This window comes from Pagrus pagrus (genome assembly GCF_965226575.1).
Source record: "Pagrus pagrus genome assembly, chromosome: 1".
In the NCBI taxonomy this organism is placed as follows: domain Eukaryota; kingdom Metazoa; phylum Chordata; class Actinopteri; order Spariformes; family Sparidae; genus Pagrus; species Pagrus pagrus.
The window spans coordinates 23737604-23759461 of record NC_140185.1 but is presented as its reverse complement, the minus strand read 5'-3'; the positions used below and the strand labels follow the sequence as shown (position 1 = coordinate 23759461).

Here is a 21858-nt window from a genome sequence, read left to right as displayed (position 1 = left end):
TTTGGAAGGTAGGGAAAGAGAGCGGAGCTGAGCGGGGATTGGGGTGTGGAGTGTGTGTGTGTGTGTGTAGTTGGGGATCATATTTAGCTCCGGCCCATGGTCGCTGGACAGCTGATGGTCTTTCCAAAACATTTACATAAAGCCCAACAATTGTGATAATAAACCGTTTTATCATTGGGCCCCCAATCAATAATGCGGCTTCTTAAGGTTTAATATTTCAATGATATTGATCATTTTAACAGCTGTGTTTGTGGTTGGCTCGCCTTAACTGCAGCGCTGCGGGGAAGGTGTGTATGTGCGTATGTATATGTGTGATCTTGCCTTTTAGGCTTTCTAGAACGACATAAATGAGTTTCCTGCCTCCAAAAAGTAAATTTGATTCTATTTGTCAAATTTGGTCAACATTGCAGTCAGCAACATGCACCCTGTACATTCTGTCCTTTACTTTAATAACAACAACAATCCCAAATAAGTTGTGGTCATCGGTTCTCTTAACCTCCCTCTTCCACCCTCATCCTGTGACTATAGAACAAATGAAATGGAGAGAGTGCAAACAGAGGCTCTGAAAGCACTGTAGTTAGCAGATTTCACTTCCATCCTCCCTTGAGAGAACGTCTGCTTCCCGCAGATATAAATAGGGGCAGATTTGATAATTAGTAGAAATGAAGGTCCTGGGGCTCAAAGACTTTGATCAGCACATTTCCCCCCTGTCCCTGACCTTTCATTGGACATGTGTCTGTAGCTGTCTGTTTCTCTATAGCTTTATATCTCCAGTTCATGTTCTTAATCTTTCTTTCCTGCTAACCTGCAAACACATAAGAAAAACAGTTGCACGTCCTGTGTATCTGCAAATGTATTTCTGGGCTTTTCACTCAGAAATCTTCCCAAGCATCATGATCAGTGTGTTGTTTTCTGATTGATTAGTGCCAGACAGACCAGGGTACAAAGTATCTGTGTTCTCTCAGCCTTTCTGCATTCCATGCTATGGGAAAGTCAGCACTGCATGCTAAAGGATGTGAGGTTCCATGTCAGACTGTTACGAATCATTCAATATCCATGTCTGTTGGTCTAAAATTGAGTAGAAATGTGGGATGTGTATCTAACTAATCTGATAAGTATTTGAAAGACACAGCTGGAAGTTATCTCTCTCTTTCTCTCACTCTCTCTCTCTATCTGTCTTGCAATTTTACAGACTCCCCGCTGTGAACGAGTGTATACCGTGTGTGCTCTGTGCACTTGGTTGCCTGGGGGCGAATGTTAGCTTGCGCCTGATAGCCCCTTTCTGATTATACATCAATACCTTAATTCCAAGGATAATTAATGCTCTTATAAATTACAAAGCTTTCTAAACAAACCACACGGGACATAACAGGAAAAAAAAATACAGTGCAGTCTTTCAGTTTGGTTTGTAAATGAAGAAAGATAGCTCGTGGGCGCTGTAATGAGAGGTTACCTTTTGTTTGAATTAAAATAGTCACTGATCTGTTTTAATTTTAAGCTTCTTCAGATATCTGGTTGTCATTTTGTTTTTGGAGTCAGGCTGTAAAATGTCATTGCAACATTTTGGTAAACGTGTTTATTTCTTTACAAAAACAGCCGGAAAACAGCATGCATATGTAAAAAGAATGTAATCTGTCTGCTTCCTCTGTCGTGAGGTATGAGTGAAATGATATGAGCCTTCTCACATTTGTACTCGTAGTGTACCACAGAAGCCCCCCCATGCTGGCTGCTAATTGGCGGGAGACTGGGAGCTTCCTGCTGTGTGTTCGCTGCTTCCCTTTGCTTTGCCACCCCACCAGGTCTTTCACCAACACTCTGCAGAACCCAGTAATTAACCCGCAGCTAATTAACTACTTCTAATTACACCAGCACGCTGTTTCTATCACACCCTCCAAAACTGAGGAAACACTCCAGCGCCATGCGTAAATCCCCTCTGGAGGGTTTTGGAAGTTAGCTGAGCTCCGATCAGATCATTTAATCAGACTGGCCTATGTATGAGTCACATACAATTGTGCACTGTGTCATCTCACTGCTGCTTTGTCTTAAATCACTTTTCTTCTGTTCTGCAACGTGGAATGGATTAGCAGAATTTGACGGTGTTGCGTAAAGGGTAAAATCATTTTCAAGGTTCTATTTCAAGTCTGTTAACAAAGGAGGCAATTGATACTACAAACAAATCAATTTAGCCTTTTCTGGCCAGTATTGCTAGTGCAAAATGGTAACGAAAATTGAGTGCTGTAAAACTAAAGCAATCAGCACATTGCCTCCTGGGTATTTGAGATTGCTCATATTGTAATCAGCAAAGATTATTTTAGCTGTAATTGATATATCTTTTCCACGACTAGTTTGATGCATAAAGCACACATACAAAACAGCATTAATGAAACCTGTGAGCTGAAGTCTTGTCTCTAATGCGTCTAGGTCTGAACATGACAGAAGCTGCATGTCTCAGTCCTGCTATCTCTGAGAAATACTCCCAGACATGCCAGTGACCGGCCCCTTCCTCTGTACTCACACACACTCATGTAAACACACAGTACTGTTCTTCCCCGCCTCAGACTCAACACAGCCACGGCTATTTCTGTTCCACAGACTGATAGCTCCTACTGAAGATCATTGATTTTACGGGAAGCCCTGTTTACAGGCTGAGTGCCATCGACCTGAGGTGACTTTTTGCCTCCTGCAGTTGGAGCAATACTGGAGCAGCCTTATGTCTGCATTAGCAGAATAGTAGACAGAATATTTGCAGCACACAATAAACAACAATGCTGAGGATGGATAATTGTCTGATTTACAGTGTTGGGGATCAAAGAGAACAAGAAGTCCATGTACCTAATGTAATTATAATGGTGTATTGTCTATAGCCTTGGTTGACAAACTTTTTTGGCTCACGACTCCACAACAGTGTCCCTGTCATAGAAATCTTGGACACTGGAAGAGGATATTATTTTTTCCCTTTGAGATTCACTGTTTATTAATTATATAAAGTGAAATAGTTGATTTAGTATTACGTTTTTTGTGAGTAAGAGTGTATTATTACCTCTGCAAAGGAGTTGTTTTCGCTTATGTCCCTTTGTTGGTTGGTTGGTTGGTTTGTCAGCACGCTGACACAAAAACTTCAGAACGGAAACTTGGATGGTGGATGGGTCTCCGCACAGAATACACTCCATTAACTTTTGGTGTTGATCTGGACAAAGGTACAGAGCCAGGAATTTTTTCTCACTTTCTCTTAATATCGCAAGATAGGATGTTTTCAACGTTTCCATACATTTCTCGGCAAGGATCTTGATCTGTAGCGCATTTAGGTGACTGTCATCTATGAGTGAGTGCAATTTGGTGCAGATCCATATCTAGCAGATTTAAATATGTTTTATTTGATATTGGATCAGGCTTGACCAAATTCAGATGGACTGTTGAGCCTTGGCGGAAGTATACAAACCACTGAGTGCCATTCTAGTTTATAATTTCATAATCTCATTTATTTCTGATATTGGACAATAAATCATTTTGTGACACCAGTCTGCCAGTTTAGGACCACACTTGCACGCTCGCATGTAGCATGGTTATTCCTGAGTTGAGTACCAGGCTGTTGTATTAGCTATAGGCTACAGTTGGTTTCTGAGAGAATAGACGGTAGAGAAAGGTAGAAAGAGACACTTGCAGTGCAGCGTAGGAGAAATGTAAATTCCTTTGTAAGAGCACAGTGTTAAAACCAGAATTTACTAAGCCGTGTCTGGCATTAAAATGGACTTATGTTTTAGAGTGCAATGCATGCACGCCTTTATTGGTGATTAATTGGAACAAACCTAGGAGATAAACCCGCGCCTCACTCTGCCTGAGGACTACAATGGTTCCCCCATCAATGAGCATGTCCCTAGTGCAACATCAAAGGCCTTCCCCTGCTTTATCAATAAGAACCCTTCCTTCCCACATCTTCCTGTAACTTGCTTAGCGTTCACGCCATTGATTTTCCAATAAGCGCCCCTTACCCTGCGGTGGCTGGCCAGGCTCTGTGATGGCTCAGAGACCAGACAGAGACAGGCAACATCACTGAGGGACAATTGAAAATCACATCTGGTGTATTGTTAGGGGTCCTCTAGGCGTGTTAAGAAACCGTGTTTTTCCATTTTAAGGAGGTGTTCCCCTCACTGCTGACGTGTCTGCGTGTAGGAGTAAGGGTCAGGGCTGCATCCCGCCCATAGCCCAGCAGTATTCACAGTTAGGGCTGACTCAGAGCTAATTCCCTCAGGAAACCCTGGAGAGCACGGTCCTCTGGAGGCAAGGCCAGGCCTTCAGGCAGGTGATCAAGCATGCTTATAATCAGATGGTTCCTTAGCCTTTAATTCCTCCCTCAGTTGGCCGGTAAATCCCACCTAATGAAAGGACCCATAACTTAAAACTTATCTCATTTTCCATCCCTTCCAAATGACATCCAGACCCACTCTCTGACAGTGTTCATTAGCACTGAGGCCTTTTCACACAGTTCAACCTTATCTGCTTTGTTAGGGTGGTGGAAGAGGAGTATAACTTTTTAAATTTTTGTCCAAGAAAAGAGAGCAGGGGGACTCTGGCAGAAGGCCTTTGAAGGCAGGTGGCAGCAGGAGTGTGAGTTCTACAGTCAGGATCTGTGCATCGGCATGCTCTCCCTCAGATCAGCCCAGGAATCCAGCCTTTTCTTCCCTCTGATTATCTCTTATTGTCAGCTAAGGCTTGTTTTGGCTGCATACAGCCTGCTTATTGTCAACTCAGTGAGCCCACATTCAAAGTTGCGATACAACACAAGGGCAGAGGCCATGGCAGGATCACTTGTTTTGTGCTATCAGCCCTCGTGCCAGTATTCAAAAGAAATTACAACTTTTCTACAATTTACAGTATATAACCTTACATGATGCCACTCAGCAGTAGTCACATTTAGTGGGCTGCTCTATCATTTTGAGTTGTGGTTATTAACAAAGTCAGCACACCGAGACACCGGCCTCCTCCACTTCCCCTCGTCTTCGACCGCGTCTCTTTGTCTGTCTCCCGGACTTGTTTAGTGCCTCCCAGAGATTAAAGCTTTTCCTGCCTTAAACAGGTGTCACTGAGCCAGGCAGCCCTCCGAGAGACAAACAGCGTTATATCAGTAGGCCCATCTGCGACTTGCCGACTCCAGACAATCCCATTGCTCATCAGTAACCACTGCAGGTTATTGAATTACACCATCTTGATTTTAAAGGACAATCCTGTTTTCTGTAAGCAGTGGACACACCAAGCTGGCTCAGAGCTCCAGCACTGATCAAGAGTCATCGTGTTATCCTGTCTGCTGCTAATTGCTTCAGGTATCTTACAGCAGTAATGGGAATGGATGGGTACATATCCTCACTACAGTACACAGTAGCCACTCTGTTCAGGCTCAAGACTATGCAAAGATGAGAGTAGGGAAATTTAGAGGTCATTTTAACCAACAATTTTAACTACTAGTGTTGCATGTGTGCCCATTGTTCCCAGGCCTGGTCGAGACAGGCAGTGGAATCTGGAGGAGGGGCTGATGGGATAGATTACAGGAACAAGGTGTGAAACACTCCGTGCTCAGACAGGAGACTTTTTCCTATGAGGCAGTTCTTTTTTCTTTGTTTAATTTTGTGCAGTTTGTCCACGTGCTTTTAGTTTGAAGAATCACTGTCTGTTTGACATGTGGCATATTTTTTTTCTCGCATTACTCTCGCTGCCCTCAGTCCATTTGTGTGAAATGGCTGTTGAGCTCATAGCCTCTTATTAATGGAGCAGATAATAAATACAGACCAGTAGGGCTAGTATCCCCTCACTCAATATGGCAGCCATCTCTAAATCATGTCTGGCTGTATAAAGCAATCTTGTTAATAAGCCAGCCAGTCTAATATCTTTCATTTTATATGCAAAGCAAGGAAAGGGTCATCGGGGTTAGCTTCTATAGTGTGTAAACAAATCCGGTCATACGGACACAATAACATCTACATCATCTTTGCAGTCAAATTTTGAATTTTCATAATCAAAATTGTTGCTTTATCATTACAATGCTTCTTTTTCATTGTTCATTGTTTTTCATTGCCCACAGTTTGCTCCTCTGGCCTGTTATTGTTCATTCTCAAGTCCAAATGCAAAAGCACATCCTTTAAATGGAAGTCATTATTTGTGTAGTATGAGTGCATACAGGCCTGTAAGGTCCCAGGTACGTTGTGTGAGAGGCAAGCTTCATCAGACATTCATGAAGAGGCAGACAGACATTATCAATCTCTCCTCTCCCTCAGTGGTTAATATGTTCGGGTGTGGGGGTAGACTCCATTCTGATCACAGCTGAAATTTGCATCCCTAAGTAAATAAGTAAATAAATCAACTGCAAGCAGTGGATGTGCTAATCAACTGGGACATGGCAGTGAGCTTGGTGCCGGGAAACTTTGCTCATGTAATATTCAGTACTGGTGGGTTAAAGGGCAGCCCAGAGTTATTGGTTTCAGCCCGATTGCCCCCTTTAATCAATGTTGGCTGCATCCCTTTAATAAAATTATTAGCTCAGCAGTATCTTGCGCTATCATTTTATCTCTTCTGTGCTCTAAATTGCAGCCTGTGTTGGGCCTCTCAGATGCTCGGGGCATGGCCAGCTCCCGAAAGCTCAGCTCCCATTTATTATTTCAGAGGCGGAGGATGGCTGGAGTGTTTGAAACCAGGCTGAGCGGAGAGGTTATTGGATGCAGGATCTAAACACAGCTGCAGTGAAGTCCCAACCCAGCTTATGTATTTTGGGCTCATCGAAAATACTGCCTTTTATTGCTCTTGTTAGAGTTCATACACATCTATATCAGTATTGCACATTTATCTTACTCTTCTTATATGTACACAATTTGAAGATGGAGTGATAATTGCGATACTGATACGAATTGCTTTTTTTAGATGGAGTTTTTCTCCTCTTCTTCGAGTTATGTAAATGTACAATGTGCTGATGGGTGGCTTCTCAGTGTCTAATTATCTCACAAGGAATCTATTTGATCCATTAAGTTAGCCTGTTTCTCCTTTTTTCTGACTGCAAGTTAATTAAAAACGGATGTAGGATTTGCAGAATATAAGATTAGGGGTGTTGTTTGGAAGGTGAAGATAAAAGATGGTACCTTCCTCATATGGCAGGAAGATGAATCATGGACGGCTTATTAGTGCCTGTCTCAGGTATTGTGTTTAAGTACCTAATCTAGCGTAATGAGCATGGTGTCATTTTTCCAATTATATCCCAGACTTTTGCTTCTCACCCAATGCGCCATACATTTGATTTTCTTCTTTTAAGGTTCCTATACAGTGTCTCCTTCATATTTTCTGTATCTTAGAGAAATGTTCATATTTTAGAATATATAGATACTTATGTTTCCAACATTGGTGTGGTAAATGAAGAGTTGTGTGTGCTAATGTATCCTAAATACAAAAATAACCTTTTATTCTCCAATTTGTGTCTCTGCAGGCCTGGATGCGATGAACGCCTCATGTAGGCATCAGCATGGACAGCTGTGAGTCTCCTGTGGTTTCTGGGACAGACGATGGGCTCGGCTCCTCCCAGCAGCAGCAACCACCACAGCCCTGGAACGATCACTCTAGCTCACAGGTCCCTTGCACCAACCAGGCCCCTTCCCTGGACCCCCTGTCTCTTCCTGCTCCCTATCCTGCTCAGCCCCAAAACCCCAGTGCACCTCATGACGGGGTGAGAGAACTACAGTCCCAGCAGCAGCAGCCAAAACAGACATCACCCCAGGCCCATCGTGACAGCTCTGCAACAGGCCAGCTGCATCCTAGAAGAGAGGGTCCTGAGGAAGAAGAGCAAGAGGGAGTGAGCTGTGGAGAAGAGGAAGAATCCGAGGACTTAGATGAAATGGAGATTGACAGCTGTTTCCCAAGTCTTCAACCCTTTCCTGGGGTGCCGATGGCTTCAGGAGGAGGGGGCATGCCCACTCTTCTGCGACATCAGCCCACACGACAGCAGGGAGCACCTGAGAGTGGGAGTGAGGAAGGAGAGGAGGAAGAGGAAGAGGAGAGTAGTGATGTGGAGAACCTGGCTGGAGAGATAGTCTACCAGCCAGATGGCTCAGCATACATCGTAGAGAGCATCAGTCAGTTGATCCAAAGTGGTGGGGGCGTGGTACCCGGCCTGCTCCCCACAAACTCTCTCACCAGTGGGGGAAAACTGGGGGAACCTGCTGGGACTTCATCCTCGGTCTACCCTCAGATCATCAACACGTTCCACATAGCCTCCTCCTTCGGGAAGTGGTTTGGCAATTCAGACCAAGGTTTCCCCAATACCTCAACCATGGCAGGCCTCAGCCCTGTCCTGCACAGTTTCCGTGTCTTCGATGTGCGGCACAAAAGCAACAAGGATTACCTGAACAGCGATGGGTCTGCCAAGAAGTCCTGTGTATCCAAAGATGTTCCCAACAACGTGGATTTCTCCAAATTTGATGGGCTAGCCCTATATGGCAAGGGTAAGCCCATACTCATGTGTTTTCTCTGCAAGCTGTCCTTTGGCTATGCCCGCTCCTTTGCCACTCATGCCGTCCATGATCACCGCATGACACTGTGTGAGGACGAGCGGCAGCTGCTAGGGGACAAGCATGCATCTGCCATCATCCAGGGCATTGGGAAGGACAAAGAGCCCCTCATCAGTTTCCTGGAACCAAAAACTAAGAGCACTCCTCTGCCACCTACCCTGCTCCCCATGAACTCTGGCCAGAGCTTCTATGGCACATTTAGTGGTGTCCATCTGGAGCCTGGAAGCAGCAGCGGGGGCGGCGAGAACCTCCTGAACAAAGACTCTGACTCTGGCCTCCAGCAACAGCAGCAGCAACAAAACCCACTGAGCTCAGTCCTCTCTCTTGGAGGGCTAAGCATTCCCAAAGCATCCACTCTTACCTCATCCCCAGGCTCTGCCAAAGACTCCAGTGCCCTGCCCAAACAGGGAGGGAGAACAGAGGAGCCTGCTGGGAAAGAGTTGGCATGCAAGGGAGAGGATGGGCATACTGATGGACATGAAAGCAAAGCGCACCTATCGAGCCAGATTGGGGGCTCGGAAGAAGAAGAGGAATTGTTAGGGGAGGAGGAAGACGAGGTGGAGGCAGAAAGCACTGCAGCGGCCTGTGGTGGTAACAGTAGCAGCGGCGGGGGTGAAGCCGGGGAACCAGCTGTCTCAAACCAAAGCATTTCCAAATCTCCTTTATTAATGCCTAGTAGCGCTCTCCAGCCTTCTGCCTGCACCTCTGCAGTAAGTTCCACACTCAACAGCAAAGCCCCTGCTTCCATTTCCTCCTCTGTCAGAAAAGAGGGTTCGGCTTCAGATGGTGGGGTGAGGACCTCAGAGCTCCCTCTGAGCTTTAACTGCCAGGGGCCCACTGCTCCAATGGCAATGGCGGCAGCTGCCGTCAGAGGGAGCGAGGATGACACTGCTGGCACTTCCTCATCACCTCTGTCCTTCAATGCTGCTGCTGATGAAAGTGCCAATCGAGATAGTGCCACAGCTCCAGAACCAAATGATTGCCCAGCAGAGGGAGAGGAGGAAAATGGAGCCCTTCTGCACCATCACCACATGCACCACCATCATCATCACCTCCACCCTTCATCTCATAGCCACTCCCACCCCCTCCCAGGGGGCTCTTGTGACATAACGGGGATGGGCGAATGTTCACAGAACCATGGGCCTGGTGGCAGCGGAGGAAGTGGGGTAGAATGCCCTAAATGTGACACCGTCCTGGGTTCCTCACGCTCCTTGGGTGGTCACATGACCATGATGCACTCACGCAACTCATGCAAGACACTCAAGTGTCCCAAATGCAACTGGCATTACAAATACCAGCAGACGTTGGAGGCCCACATGAAAGAGAAGCACCCAGACTCCGGAGGCACCTGTATGTACTGCACCAGTGGTCAGAGCCACCCTCGTCTGGCGCGTGGAGAAAGCTATACCTGCGGATACAAGCCCTTCCGGTGTGAGGTATGTATCAGAAATGTGACGATGCTCATAAAGAGTTGCAATTGAAGTTGCTTTTCCGTTGTTGATTTGTTGATATTGATTGTTATTTAAGGTGTAAACCAGTTATTTAAATGTACATTTCACTTTATTGCAGTTGAAGAGAAATGTTCTTTATTTTTTAGGTATGTAACTACTCGACCACTACAAAGGGCAACCTAAGCATCCACATGCAGTCGGACAAGCACCTGAACAACATGCAGACGCTGCAGAATGGAGGCTCCATTCCCTCTGCACAGGACCAGGTGTTTGGACATACCCCAGGAGGAGTGGTGGCTGTCCCCTCAGTGACCCAGGCCAGTAGCCATCACCCTCCCCACCACCATCCCACACAGTCCACCACCCATATGGCTGGACCGTGTGGCGCCCCCTCCCCGACCAAGCCGAAGAGCAAACCTACTTGGCGGTGTGAGGTGTGTGACTACGAGACCAATGTGGCACGGAACCTGCGTATCCACATGACCAGCGAGAAGCACATGCACAACATGATGCTTCTCCAGCAGAATGTGACTCAGATGCAGCATGGCCGTCTTGGCTTGGGAGCCATGCCTTCGCCCTCGGAGGCTGAGCTCTACCAATACTACCTGACCCAGAACATGAGCCTTCCACCAGGCCTCAAGATTGACCCAGCTGGAGCTGAGGCCCAGTTCCTGATGGGGAGCCTTCATCTGGATCCCAACATGGCTGCCCTGGCCCCTGCACTTGGTGAGCTCCATTTTACCCTTAGAAATACCCTAGTTCAATACATTGATATTTCTTTCATGTGGACTCGACTTGATGTTGAATCCTGATTCATTAATTTAGATGAATGCAGAACATTAATGTCATTCATCTCATTTTTTTGTTGGGTTAACAACACACAAAATTATGAGCAGGAAAATCCACATATTGCCCTTCTCCTTGGCTATGTATATGAGGTATGTCACCCCTTTAAGTTTTGGCGGCTGTCTGTCTTTCTCATGCCCTCAGGTATGCCTGCCCTGGTAAACCTGACATCATTCTCTTATTCTACAAGAGTGAGAGTGTCACTGAAATATAGAGGTAAAAGAAAGATGATCCATTTGAGACAAGTTTACTGGGAGGCTTACCTCAGACCTTATCCATGATGTCTTCATGACAGTAAGGCCAACGCTCAATGCCTTTATCTCACATCAATAGTAAAACCTTCCAGTGCACAAGACCAGTCTGCCAATTAGTTTAATCTACACATGTATGGCTATAAATGTGCCAAGTAGCATGCAGAAGCCCAGAGGTAATTTTCCTCTCATACAGTCAGTTGAGTGACACTGTGTTGATGTAATTTTGACTTAATTCTGAAGTTCACTTTGTGATACCGTATTTCGCTCACAGCAGGTGAGTTAGAAGGCCAAACGTCTCTGTTCTCCTCTCCCTGCCGTCCCGCTCAGGCAGCCAGCCTCAGCCTTTTTTAATGTCATTATTCCCAAGCTGCTGCTGAACTTCACCACTGGAGCTCTCCATTTTTTTCCAACTTTGTAATTGCAGCTATAAATTTTATCTTGGTCAAAGAAGGGAGGTTAGAGGGCTCAGCATGGGTAATTCAGCAGCATAGCAGAGTGTTTGGTGTGCCAGTTACAACCCCACAGTTTGTACAGACTTGTCTCCAACTGTCGCCAGTTCAAAGACACAAACAAGAATTGATTGCTGTGACTAATTCTTTTTTTCCCCTCTTCTGCCATCTGGTTCATTTTCCTGTGAGGTGAGTTGTAATAAGCATGTTACAAGGGAGGCAGTGATGACACAGTCTGGGCCCATAAACTACGGTGGTGTCATCCTTGGTCACACTTTGAGGAACTCTTAAAGCCATCGAACACAAACACTCTGATATTAACTCTGCAGAATGATACATAGGGCTCAGTAAATCTCTTGAGAGAATCTGCCATCACAAGAAACTCTCAGACCAAGCAACTAAAGTCAGAGGTGTTCTTTCATGCTCTCACTGTGGATTTTTGACTTTTGAGTGTATTGCCAAAGAGATAGATAACAAATGTTGACCTCACATGATCTCAGCCTCTTGGTAATCCTCGTTCCTAAGACTCAGCTACTGTAGTGAAAGGAAGATATGAGATGGAGTGCGAGAGTGTTAAAAAGAAGGCTGGGGGATGTGACTTTGAGCTATTTGTGCTGGAATTGTTGTCTTTCGTACACTGTGAAACAGCACAGAACAAAAGTAAGACAGCTATTCTCCTTCAAACATTAGCTTGGAAATGGAATAAAAAAAGTGGTAATGTGCAAAGACTCAGACTTTTGGTGTCTGAAATACCTCGAATTAGCACTCTATCTTTGTATAAATATGGATATGAGTTGACATACTGTATATACCGTATGTAAAATAATCTATGTATAAACAGATACAAAGCTGCAAATCAGATTCTTGGTCCAATGGTCCAAAACCTAGTGAGGAACAGGATCCTGGTCTATGGTAAATAGTTGAATCTGCATAGTAATGGAGCATGAGAGCCAGGTAGAGATGAGAAATGTAAGGTGCAGGAAAATTCAGGACTGTTATAGCGATTGGGCATACGTGTGCATCTGTGTGTTTGTAAGAGACAGAGAGCGTAAGGAGCCATGACTGGGGGAGCTGGGTCTGTGAGTGATTTCAGGGGGCTTCTCAAAGGTCTCCCTCTCCTGGCTATAAAAACTCAGGTAATGGAGAAAAGTCCAAGAGCAGGCTGCATACTGCAGCAATAAATAATAAGGAGCTGCTGGAATTAATTTAGTGTAAAGCCAGGCAGGGTCAAGCCTGCATGCTCAGTCTGGGCAGTGAGATTAAAGATCAGCAAGCAAAAGAAAAAAAACCAAAAAAAAAAACCTCTTGCTGCTCTTACCTCATTTTTTTTTAGTATTCATTTTTAAAGTCAGGCTGTATAGACATAAGTTCTCTGCTTGGTGTCATAGGATATGTGCTTGCCGTGTTTTTTTTTTCTCCTTCTCCATCGTTTAAACTCAGTACCAAGAAGAATTAATCTCTTAGGTGTCCATATTGATTTAGAGGCAATCTGGAGAGAAAGAAGCCGAAGAATCCAAGCAGAGAAGTGTTTTTTTATATTATTATTCACTGAACAAGGGCGATGGATTTGATTTACTGTAATGTCTGCTTGGGAACTCCTTAGTTCTTCAGTAATGGTAAAATAACTTGCTTTTTTCTGTGGAGCTCACGGCCTCTGGAGTTTATTTACAGACAGGCCATCAAAGTGCACCAGCCCAAACAGGAATATGTGTAATGTGAGGTTTTGGTCTCCATGGAAAAGTCCAGGCTTTCTTCTTCCTCGGCTCAAAGCAAGGATTGCTATAGGCCCATAAATACATTCATACATAATCCTCCATGTAATATCATACCAAAAAACAGAGTGTGTTTTTTTCAAAGTTGAAAAGCTTTGCATTACCTGAGATTTTATTAATGATGACAGGGGCAAAAACTATGGCTTCCTTTGGAAAAAACTGTGCTCATTACCTCAAAGAATGATGTACACATCCCAAAGTAAATTACCGAGCGTTTCAGACCTTTGAAAACTGAACTACTAATTTAGACTGTAAGCTTTAAATATGTCCAAAATAATGATAAATGTACGCAACCATCTAAATACTTCTGTACCCTTTTCCTCTTTCTTTTTGTCTGTCTTTGTGCTCTCATTCTAGTAGGTGGGGAGATCCCTATGGATGTGCGGCTGGGCGGTGGCCAGTTGGTGTCCGAAGAACTGATGACCCTGGGAGAAAGTCTATCGCAAACCAGCGACCCCTCTCTCAAGCTCTTTCAGTGCGCCGTGTGCAACCGCTTCACCACTGACAACCTGGATGTGCTTGGCATGCATATGGGAGCTGAACGTAGCCTTCCGGAGGAGGAATGGCGCGCTGTGGTTGGTGACTCTCACCAGTGCAAGTTGTGCCACTACACCACTCAGCTCAAGGCCAACTTCCAGCTGCACTGCAAGACAGACAAACACGTGCAAAAGTACCAGCTTGTGGCCCACATCAAAGAGGGGGGCAAAGGCAATGAATGGCGCCTGAAATGTGTGGCCATTGGCAATCCAGTGCACCTGAAGTGCAATGCCTGTGACTACTACACTAACAGCCTGGAGAAGCTGAGGATGCACACTGTAAATTCACGCCACGAAGCTAGCCTCAAACTCTACAAGGTTAGTGGTCCTCCAACTTCTTTATCACACCCTGCACTTGTCACCTTGTCACGGCCGTTTATCACAATTTTCATACACATAACTGGGTGGAAAGGCATCCTATGTGCAGCAGAGATATTTATAACCAAATGTAGACTTTTTAATGCTCCAAAATAGCCAACATGCAATATATTAATGCTGTCTATGTCATTGCGCAATTCAGGTGTTATAATTAGACCAGGAGAAGCAGATGTTTGTGTCATGTTTCATAGTATTTATTATCCAATTGAACTTTTACGCAAATGGCAAAATGTGTCCTTGATCCTCTCCCTGCTAACTTGATACTCCTCCACGAGACACAGTAAATGTTCTAGTGCTGCCCACATCGCTGAACTAGCTGCTCTCCCAAGGCATGAATGATAGCTTTGCAGTGTAACTCTTGTCTTCCCGGCGGTCATATAGAAGCAGGGCCACATGGCTGCCATGAGAAGAACATGGCAGGTGAAGCTGGTTCGGAGGCTTAGGGGTGAATCACTTGGAGACGAATGAAGAAGTGTGAGGAGACAGAGGTTTGGTGCTAATACTCCTCGGAGCGGGAAAGGCTGAATCGTTCTCGACAGCCGTATTGATTTTTGCTGGACTTGGAGCTTCACCTTCTCCTCTAATCATTCCATAATAGCCAATGGATGAACACTCTCCGAACAAATGGCCATAAATCTAACAGGCCTGATTCCACTTAGGTACCTATCCTGTGTGTCTGCGGCTTCGGCCACTCTGCGCTTAACCCAAACTGGCATAGCTGTGCACGCAGACACACACATACAACACAGACAACAAGACACATGCTCGCTGAAAGCCTACACTACATACACACCAACAGAATCTAACATACAACACTGTCATGTCTTCTAGTAGATGTGGCCTTTATTTATAATAAGTCCACTCCACTGTCAAGTGTTTGACTCTTAAAAAGTAAACAGGAAAAAAGTATTTAAACAATTCTATTACTTGACACTTTTGTATTGGTATCTTAGTGTATTGCAGCATGACCCCTTTTGGAAAGGCATGTGAGAAATGCACTACTTCCAGCATGTTGTTTCAAAGTGGTCCATTTAATGCCCCTCAAAAAGGCTGTCTATTTGAAAATAATCCAACATTATGAATGGTTCCTCAGAACCACTGGCACGGCAGACACGCTTCCTGTCCGCAAAGTCTTGTGCTGAAATAACAGTAAAGAGAGAAATCAATTTTCAGTGTTTTGTGAAAGGGGAAGGTGTGATACAGGGTTCCTAGTGTGGCCATTAAAGGGGCCAGGGGACACAGGAGGTATTGAGGAGAGAATGTGTTTTTCGGCTTGCCAGTCTATGGTTACCGCAGGAACATTTTCAGATGGACAGGATATTTATAGATGCGTACAAATGAAAATATGCAACATAATCTGCATATGTGTTGAGTCAGTTGTGAGACAGCAGAAAAGCAATATAACCGTATGCTTTCCCAGCTCATGGTCATCCACTCCTGACCTTAGCTGCTAGACGTACTGGCCCACATTCCAATGACAGTCTCACATTAGACCAAAATAGAAAGGCTCTGGCATACTCTGTCTCATCCTCACACCTTTGGAGGAAGATTTGCTTTGTCTCGCAGGATAGGGTACAGTTTATATTACATTCTCTTTGTGCTTTCCACTTTTCTGTGAGCCCAAAAGGCAAAAAGAGAAGCAGATTTTGTTCTCCTCTGTCTCTTTTTCTGCACAGGATTTTTTAAGAGAGAAGAGACATATGTCATAGTGCTGCTCAGGCTGTGGGGGATTAAATATGTACAACACATCCAGGCATGATCATTTTTTATGACTTAAGCCTCTTAAGATGGCTCCATATTTCTTAAAACCAATTGATCTTCTGAGTAAGAGCGTGTGCATTTGTCCAGAAATTACCTGCTCTCTCATCCCGAGACCACTGCAGTCCTCATCTCAGACACTGCTCAAAAACAGCAATGTTCAGTCACTGACATAAATCATTGCAGTATTTTACGACTCACATATGATTAGCAGACAACAAGTACATGGTTGTGAGGCTTCTTGGCAGCACTGGCTCCTCACTTGACAATGTCACAGTCTTCATACCATGTTGGATTTACTGTCCTGGTGGAGATACTGACGGGTAGAAACCCACAGTGGTCCGCAAGCCTGTAAACCCAACTTGGTATATTATGCAAAGACAGAAAAAAGGGAAAATCACCATTCATTTATTCCTCCCCAAAGAAATCTGATGCAAAAAGCACCATTTTTAACCTTTTTGGGGAGAAAATAAATCATCAAGTCAGCATAAACAGACTGTAAGATGTGGGAGATGCTTGGGACACTTCACCCAAATCAAACTGGTTTGCATTAAACAGGCCCTTTGTGTGCACAGCTCCATATAAATTGGAGCCTGTAATTACTGGAATTAAAAAGGAAGGTTTAAACTGAGGGCTAAGCTGGATGGGATAATTTGAGAGTCTGTGGTATGCGGCCCATATTAGGGCTTTCTAAAAATATCACCCCCACCACCCCATGTATTGGAATGTTCCAAAAGACCACAGAAAGATCCAGCTAGTCATCCTAACCGCATGGACCACCACACAGTGGGGGGTGATGCTGTCTTCCCTTATGAGCTCAGTTGAAAGATACCTACTCTGAGGGCTTCGTTTTCTGCCAACGCACTCCTGTGCTCTGAGGCTAACTTTCACCTTCTCTGTTTCCCATGGACCAGAGGGTTTTGAAGTGGCACCGATGACAGCATGATGGTCACCCATCTGCTGTGAGAATGGTCACTCCTAAACACAAACAGATGGTTTTGGTGGCAGAATCCAGATAAACCGAACGTTAGTTTAGTTTGCATGTTTTAAGAAGACGTAGTCCTCCCCTGAGAATCTTTCTTCATCTTGAAAGAAAAGCTTCTATTCTCATTTTACAGTCAGCCACATTCATAATATGTGAATATGATATCCCTTATACCAGGAGCAGTAGGCCTAAAGGCTTGGCTGTGTGTTAGTGTGGAGGTGAGATGAGTGGAACTAATCCAGCTCCCAGGCCCTGGCTGCCCTGGCCAGACAGAATGGGTGGGGCCTGAGCAGGCCCAGCCACAGGCCTCAGCTTCCAGTCAAGGGTTGGGGGAAAGGGGAGGAGCCCGGTGGGTTAGCTGGCTACCTTCCTTGTCTCGGGGGCCGGTGCAATCGGCGGTAATTGAGATTGATTGGATGTTATTTTTCCTCTTGCAAATGTAGTCCATTAGCTTGGCACATGCATAATCAGTTTAGAGCGCAGTTAGCCGAATGTAATCATGTTCCTCGGTGTCTGCTAGCACAAAATCCACTCCAGATGCCGCTTGGCCATGGAAAGAAAGGGAGAAAGTGCCGTCACTATCAGACGGGGAATCTTTAACCAAGAAAGTCCTGACACCCCTCCCTCTGTCCTTGTCCCGCTCTAGTGAGCACACACATGACTGTACAAACTTTTCACCAATCTCTCTGTGACACAGTCACATCCGCTGTCTGTTCCTCACCGATGAGAAACAGGGCTTTTGATCATATGTTCTGCACTTTCAACTGCACTAACACAGCATTAAGTGGAGCCCAGCGGCTGGCCCATTAACAAACACAAATACATCTGTATCTTGGATGGAGTTACTGCTCTTATTTTACCCTTCAGTGCAATCCAAAAGAATCAGTGAACATGGAGAAAAGAAAATGTCTACACTCTGCAGAGAGCAAATAATTACAATGAAACATAAGAGAAGCGAAGAGGTAGTAATGTAAATGAAGAGATTAGTGGTTACATGAAAAGGCATTAAGATTGTACTCAGCAGAAGCACTGGCTTCTCAGACTCAGGAATGCAAGTTGAGATGACCTCTCACCATTAATGATCATAACTGCCAGGACTGACTCCAATCCTCTTGGACTACACAATAGTTTGTGCGGTGTAACCGCAAATAAGTTTTAGTGGTATTCATGCCCAAGAAAAATACGGCAGTTTTGCAATCAAATACAGCTAAAAAGTGTGTTTTGGACTCATGCAGGAGATCAGTCCTGCTGACTCAGACTTAGACCAAGTGCCCTCTAGATGACAGGATGGCTGATTTTCGCATCACAAATGAGTTTTCCGACTTTTAAACATTGAAACATCGCTCGTCACTGTTAGGACCGTGTAGGGACTTCATGTTTAATTGCTCTCCCTCGCTCCCAAACTTTTTTTTTTTAGGATTTCTTGATTTCGCTTGATATTTTTTGGTGGGCAAACGAACAAGCCCAAATTGTCACTCTGGCCAACATCAAGACATAAATTACGGCAGGTATTGTGAGATGTCCTCTGACAAAATGAAGTCTAGCGGGCGCCTGGCCGTACCCACTCACCCACCAGGCATTTCTAAGAAGAGGAGGGGTTGTGTGGAGGATGGAGAAACAGACAGGAGAGAGGGGATGGGGGGGGAGGGGGGTGACAGGAGGGTTGGAAGCATAGATACTCTGCTAATTATCATGGCTAGCCTATGATTGTTCAGTAATAGTGCTCAGTGGGAAAGGTTGCAGCAGTTCCAGGAAGAGCTGAGCTCTGATTTACTGGTACTACCGCTCTAATAAAGCGCTTGCTGCACATCCTGGGAGACAGCCCATTCTCTCCTTTCACATGCACAAGCGTGTGAAGACACACACACACACACACACACACACACACACACACACACACACACACACAGACACACACAAAGCAATCTTGCAATCTATAGTGCCAGCAGATGACAACATAGGGCTCATGAAATGTATCATTTTAATTGCTCATGGAGAACTTCTCATAATATGATTCAGTACAAGTGATGCACATGTGATCAATGGCATAACATCACAGTCAGGAAGTATTTAAATTTTGTATGGGTCCCTGTAGCACCTCCTCAGCACCTCCTCAGTCAGCACAGTCATGATCCTGAAGCCCCGTTATCCTCTTTGTGTCAGCGGTTGCCTGCAGGGTTTTGAACTCTAGTGTCCTACCTCAAACACATCTCAGTTACTCTGAGTGGTGGGTTGAACAAGGAAGGAGTGGCATACAACAGAAAATAAGGGTGGACTGTAGAGAGGGGCTTTGAGGCAAGAAAGGGGGGCTAGTCGGGCTTAGTGTTTGGCAATGTGTAAGAATTTCACAACTCTTCCAGCTCCCACCCCTTGAGAAGGCCAGGGAAAGGGTCGGGCTCTGACCCGTGGCACAGCTGCTGCTGCTGCTGCTGCTGCTGCTGCTGGTGCTGGTGCTAAATGCATGTGCAACTGCCGTACTGTTGGTGTTGCTGGGATTTACAAAGTGACAGTGAGAGAAAGCGGAAGACGGGGAGCAGAAATCTGCTTAGACATGGGAGGCTGGTCTGTTCCCAGCTCTTTTTCAGTGACTGTTTACCACAGTTGCCAGAGTTAAAAGGGCCCAGTATATTACAGACCAGGTTCTCCGTCCCATACAGTAGGGGGAGTCGAGAAAGGATAGAGATGATGTGTTGGAAGTCGGATATCCTTGGTCATTGTGTTAATGATTGTTTGTTTTGATTAGAGTTTTTGTTGTTTTTGGACAAGAGCAGCAGAGCACGCTCCTGCTAATGTGCAAGGAAGCTGCTGGTCATGTTATCGCCGGACCGATCAGCAAGAAAGTCAGATTGGTGTTAGAGGAAGGAAAGGAAAGAGGTATGCTGATCAGTTTTTGTAACGTGGTTCATCGCAGGCCAAGGCAAAGATAAGTTCCACTTTGTGTACAGTTGGTGTTTTGTCATTATAGGCAGTGATGCATGGTGCAGGTATACAGCTTGTACCTCCCACCAGGTTCCCCCTTTTTACAGACAGGAAGCACTTTACTGTAACACATCCCAGACTCTGTACTCCTCAGTCTCTTCTTCCTTGTCTCTTCTAAATTAATAAACAGAACAATTACTCTTCACCCACAAAACAAACCAGTTTAGATAGCGAACCAGTGGGTGGTCTTGACTTGGGGATCTGTTTAAGGTTAAATATCCTAAATCCAATCATGCTGGAACACTAAACATTCTCCTCAGCTAGATCCACTGTCTGCTTCCACCATCCTACTCTCTCTACTCTCCAGTCCTCAGCTTGTAAGAATACTTGAGAGCAAAGTACTGTTAACGACATTGTCTACACACTGATTCTCTTACGAAATCAACAGGAGAAGACACATAAAGCTTTACAGGCTTAAATTTTTCTTTGAATTTCTTTATTATAACGGTAAAATGAATTTCTTGGAGATGCGGGTATTATTGAGAGGACAATTACATCTTGGAGGAACTTCGTCCTGCACCGACTGGAGGGTCTCTCTATCTAATCTGTGCTACACTCCTCCTCTCTGACTGCCTTTACTGTATCTCGTCAAGATGAGATTACAGTCATGTTCCTGTCTTTTTACCACTGCCGCTGCAAAGAGATAGTATCCCTTTTGCTTTGTCTTTAAAATGACCTGTTTGGGCGTCTGTAATCAGCGGCCTCCACAGTTTCCTGTGAACTCATTATGTATTTGGTAGTCAAACTGCAGTAAAATAAGTTGCCATGTAAGCTGACAGTCATTATATTTACATGTACACAAATAACTCAAATTACTATGAATACCCACATTGAAGTGATTGATGAGGGCATTTTTTCATATTTTGCAATGACCAAACATAGATTCCTTGTTTGATGGTGCCTGTGTATCTTAAAGTAAGCTCTATTTCTTGTTGTATTAGTTGTAAGATGAAGGCTGCTGCATGTGGGTCAAAGCAATGAAAGATACCAGACCTAACTGCACATATACTTGGCTGTGTTTTGAGTGCATGCAAACACACTGTGGTGCGATCATGGCTTGAATGAGGTGCCTCCAAGGCATTTTTGCCCAACTGGTCAATACATCTGGCGACCTTTCGCCGCTGCACCTGAAAGACTAACAGTGGCAATTGGCAGGTAAACACTGCTTGATGAGGCCAGATGTAGGCTCCTGTGAATCTATGTAGCTGTTAAGCTGAAGGGATGGAGAGAGTGAGGCAGGCAGGCTTACCGGCTCTGTGCCATCAATACATCAGTGGCTAAGCCACCAGATTAATGGCCTCCGAGTGGTCAGGGCCACAAAACTACTCTGCTCTTAGGTCTGTGTTCAGTGGAGCTGTACATGAAAGCAAGGTAGGGTGAAGAGACAGATGAGGAGAGGGGAGGAGGTCTTAGGTACCAGGATGAGCACACAGGGACCTCTATTCTGTTTGGGTTTGGCCTACAGAGTAGAGTCATGGGACAGATAAATTTTACAGAATGATGGATATGTAGCCCTGGCTGTTGTTTCATTCCCCGTGTCTTGTAATCTTCCACATGCAAGACCAGAGGGATGTTTGAGTAGCTGAACACTGTATTATAAGCAGGATTACATTATTTTATATACATGTATTCATAATTCAGTTTCCAAGCATAACATATAGTGGATTTGACAGCTCTTTATGTAATTGCACAAACAGTTGGCTTTGTTTGTTGGAAGGCAGCCGGACTCAAACCCATGTCTGATTTACAGTACTGCAGCCATTTAAATCGCTCCTACAGTAAGTGTGCAGAGCATGTACTGCCTTTGTTTTAACCAGGTTTTTCTATGTTTTAACAAATCTGCCCCTAAGGTCTTTCCATTTTGTTGTGCATCGATTACTGTTGGATTGCAGAACTTCAGCAATTTCTCG

At 44.8% G+C, this 21858-nt stretch overlaps 1 protein-coding gene across 9 annotated transcripts in view; it reads left to right on the top strand.

Moving 5' to 3' along the window:
* zfhx3b (zinc finger homeobox 3b) overlaps window positions 1-21858 on the top strand; it is a 344728-nt gene that overhangs the window by 243817 nt on the left and 79053 nt on the right. For all 9 annotated transcript variants that reach the window (XM_084357811.1, XM_084357810.1, XM_084357812.1 and 6 more), the window contains 3 exons: window positions 7463-9976; window positions 10138-10717; window positions 13670-14166. In XM_084357811.1, coding sequence (XP_084213937.1) covers window positions 7499-9976; window positions 10138-10717; window positions 13670-14166 — 3555 coding nt within the window. In that variant the 5' untranslated portion in view covers window positions 7463-7498. The remainder of the gene's footprint in view (window positions 1-7462; window positions 9977-10137; window positions 10718-13669; window positions 14167-21858) is intronic.